This window comes from Oncorhynchus mykiss, chromosome 10 (genome assembly GCF_013265735.2).
Source record: "Oncorhynchus mykiss isolate Arlee chromosome 10, USDA_OmykA_1.1, whole genome shotgun sequence".
In the NCBI taxonomy this organism is placed as follows: Eukaryota; Metazoa; Chordata; class Actinopteri; order Salmoniformes; family Salmonidae; genus Oncorhynchus; species Oncorhynchus mykiss.
In genome coordinates this window covers 63,010,737-63,014,109 of record NC_048574.1, presented here as the reverse complement: position 1 = coordinate 63,014,109, position 3,373 = coordinate 63,010,737, and the positions used below count along the sequence as shown (strand labels likewise).

The 3,373-nt window shown below is 44.0% G+C and overlaps 2 protein-coding genes across 4 annotated transcripts in view; one reads left to right on the top strand and one right to left on the bottom strand.

Annotated features, from left to right (window-relative positions):
- The window catches only part of LOC110534632 (transcription factor Sp4), a 195,054-nt gene extending 193,079 nt beyond the window's left edge, over window positions 1-1,975 (top strand). The window contains exon 5 of the mRNA XM_036934473.1: window positions 841-1,975. Coding sequence (XP_036790368.1) covers window positions 841-960 — 120 coding nt within the window. The 3' untranslated portion in view covers window positions 961-1,975. The remainder of the gene's footprint in view (window positions 1-840) is intronic.
- LOC110534616 (oocyte zinc finger protein XlCOF7.1-like) overlaps window positions 1-3,373 on the bottom strand; it is a 1,104,347-nt gene that overhangs the window by 488,925 nt on the left and 612,049 nt on the right. The gene's annotated exons all lie outside the window — the stretch shown is intronic.

The window sequence follows — 3,373 nt, the reverse complement described above, 5'->3', positions numbered from 1 at the left end:
AAAATTAGACTTTTCATTCTAAGACTCATTGAGACTCTCTTTAGAATACATCACATCCCATCTTACCCTATTCTGCATACACCCGACAGCGCTTTATAACCATTATAGACTTACTTAATATAGGCAGACTTACCCACACACTAACAAACAACTACTGTATATGTCAAAATAGTTTTCAGGTTTGTCTGATGACTTTTGATTTATCATAGCCAACTTATTTTTACCCACAACATCATATTTATGTCCACCATGATGGGTTTTACAACAATGAAATCATTCTGTAACTACAGTATAGGACTCAAACGTAGTGGGGGTGGGTAAACACAATCTGTGTGTACGTACCTGAGGGAGTGTATGTTTGTGTAATCTGTATCACCTCTCTTCCAGGAGGAGGAGGGTGTGAGGTCTAGACTACACCTCCTCCTGAATCCACAGAGGAAACACACACAGTCACACTGAGGTGAGCCATTGTAAACAATTGTCTGCATGGTATTAAGTCAGGTCCAATATCCACAAAGCAACTCAGAGTAGAAATGCTGATCTAGGATCAGATTAGCCTTTTAGATAATTATGAATAAGACTATGTAGACAGGTGGGGACCTGATCCTTGATCAGCACTTCTACTCTGAGACTCTTTGCGGATATGGGACCATGCTTTTGAAATATCAAACCATTAAAGAGTGTCAAGTAATCAAATCATCTATCACTTTTCCAAATCAATTACCATGTTTGCATAATACTCATTGCAACCCCTCATTTCCCAAACAGAATATGCTCCATAGCAGGGTGCTCATATCAGATTTCTTGATCCCACATCCTCTCACTCTGTATCTCTTACAGTCAGTAGACATGGAGGATGGGAAGCCTGATCTGCTGATAGTCAAAGAGGAGACAATAGAAGACGTACCAGAGAACATTGACCTGCTGAGTGGACTAAAGATGGGGGAGCAAGGTAAGTGAGAAATACATATAACCTACATACAGTAATAGAGCTTCAATGCGATGTCATCTTCGATTCCCAGACCGGTGCAGCCAAGGGCCCAAAGCACATCAGCAAGCAGGCCAGGACCAGAGGCGACATAGTGGAGGGGGGATGCGGTGGGATTATTTAAGATACTCTTTGTAGAGGTAGAGTTTCAGATGTTTTCGGGAAGATGGGCAAGGATTCTGCTGGCCTACCTTCAGGACGAAGCTGGTTCAGGGCATAAAATTAACACCTGCTACACCGGTAGATTTAGGTATTGGCGGGTAAGAATTTCTATTTCACCAGCCACGTTGGCGGGTGGTCAATTTCCAGTGCCAGCATTACATTTACAAATAAAAATAGTCAAACATCAAGTATGAGCAAATCTGTTTTGTTTCATAGCTGCTAATCGCACAAAGAAATAGGAATCCTATATCCCACCTCACGCAGAAACACTGCCTGGCTGGGGAGCTGTGTGCACTGACTGAAGTGCTGAGAGATTCATTTTTAGAGGCGCTGCACACAGGCATAAAAGTGTCTAATTTACTCAAAAGTCTACAAAGTGAGACTTTGTCCTCGTGTTTCTTGGCTATTTACACTGTTTTGTTCACAAGCTCGGTTGTATTTCAACATTACTTTGATTCTGCTACTTCAATTGATAGTGAAGAGACACCCTAGTCAGATCCCAAATCTCACACGCACACAAACACACCTGGCACAACTCGAGTGGCCCCGATACCACGGTTAACCTCCCCCTTTAAGGGGCAGGTGAACATTTTGTCTCTGATATTTTGGTTAAAAGACTCAGGTCACAAAATGTTGTATGAAGTTGAGCAAAATACCACATTACTTCATACTAATACATTTCTTGTTTTAAAACATCACAAATCATGGTCATCTGTTTTGTTGTTGTTGATGTATTTGTATCCTGTAGCACAAACTCAAAAAGGTTCTGGGACACTGTAAAGTCCATGGAGAATAAGAGCACCTCCTCCCAGCTGCCCACTGCACTGAGGGTAGGAAACACTGTCGCCACCGATAAATCCACTATAATTGAGAATTTCAATAAGCATTTTTCTACGGCTGGCCATGCTTTCCACCTGGCTACTCCTGCCCCGATCAACAGCCCTCCACCCCCCACAGCAACTCGCCCAAGCCTCCACCACTTCTCCTTCACCCAAATCCAGATAGCTGATGTTCTGAAAGAGCTGCAAAATCTGGACCCCTACAAATCAGCCGGGCTAGACAATCTGGACCCTCTCTTTCTAAAATGATCTGCCGAAATTGTTGCAACCCCTATTACTAGCATGTTCAACCTCTCTTTCGTATCGTCTGAGATTCCCACAGATTGGAAAGCTGCCGCGCTCATCCCCCTCTTTAAAGGGGGGAAAACTCTAGACCCAAACTGCTACAGACGTATATCTATTCTACCATACCTTTCTAATGTCTCCGAAAGCCAAGTTAACAAACAGATTACCGACCATTTCGAATCCCACCGTACCTTCTCCGCTATGCAATCTGGTTTCAGAGCTGGTCATGGGTGCACCTCAGCCACGCTCAAGGTCCTTAACGATATCATAACCACCATCGATAAGAGACATTACTGTGCAGCCGTATTTCATCGACCTGGCTAAGGCTTTCGACTCTGTCAATCACAACATTCTTATTGGCACACTCAACTGACTTGGTTTCTCAAACGATTGCCTCGCCTGGTTCACCAATTACTTCTCAGAGTTCAGTGTGTCAAATCGGAGGGCCTGTTGTCCGGACCGCTGGCAGTTTCTATGGGGGTGCCACAGGGTTCAATTCTCGGGCCGACTCTCTTCTCTGTATATATCAATGATGTCGCTCTTGCTGCTGGTGATTATTTGATCCACCTCTACGCAGACGACACCATTCTGTATACCTCTGGCCCTTCTTTGGACACTGTATTAACTCACCTCCAGACGAGCTTCAATGCCATACAACTCTCTTTCCGTGGCCTCCAACTGCTATTAAATGCAAGTAAAACTAAATGCATGCTCTTCACCCGATCACTGCCCGCCCTTCCAGCATCACTACTCTGGACGGTTCTGACTTAGAATATGTGGACAACTACAAATACCTAGGTGTCTGGTTAGACTGGAAACTCTCCTTCCAGACTCATATTAAACATCTCCAATCCAAAATTAAATCTAGAATTGGCTTCCTATTTCGCAAAAAAACATCCTTCACTCATGCTGCCAAACATACCCTTGTAAAACTGACCATCCTACCGATCCTCGACTTCGGCGATGTCATTTATAAAATAGCCTCCAACACTCTACTCAACAAATTGGATGCAGTCTATCACAGTGCCATCCGTTTTGTCACCAAAGCCCCATATACTACCCACCACTGCGACCTGTATGCTCTCGTTGCCTGGCCCTC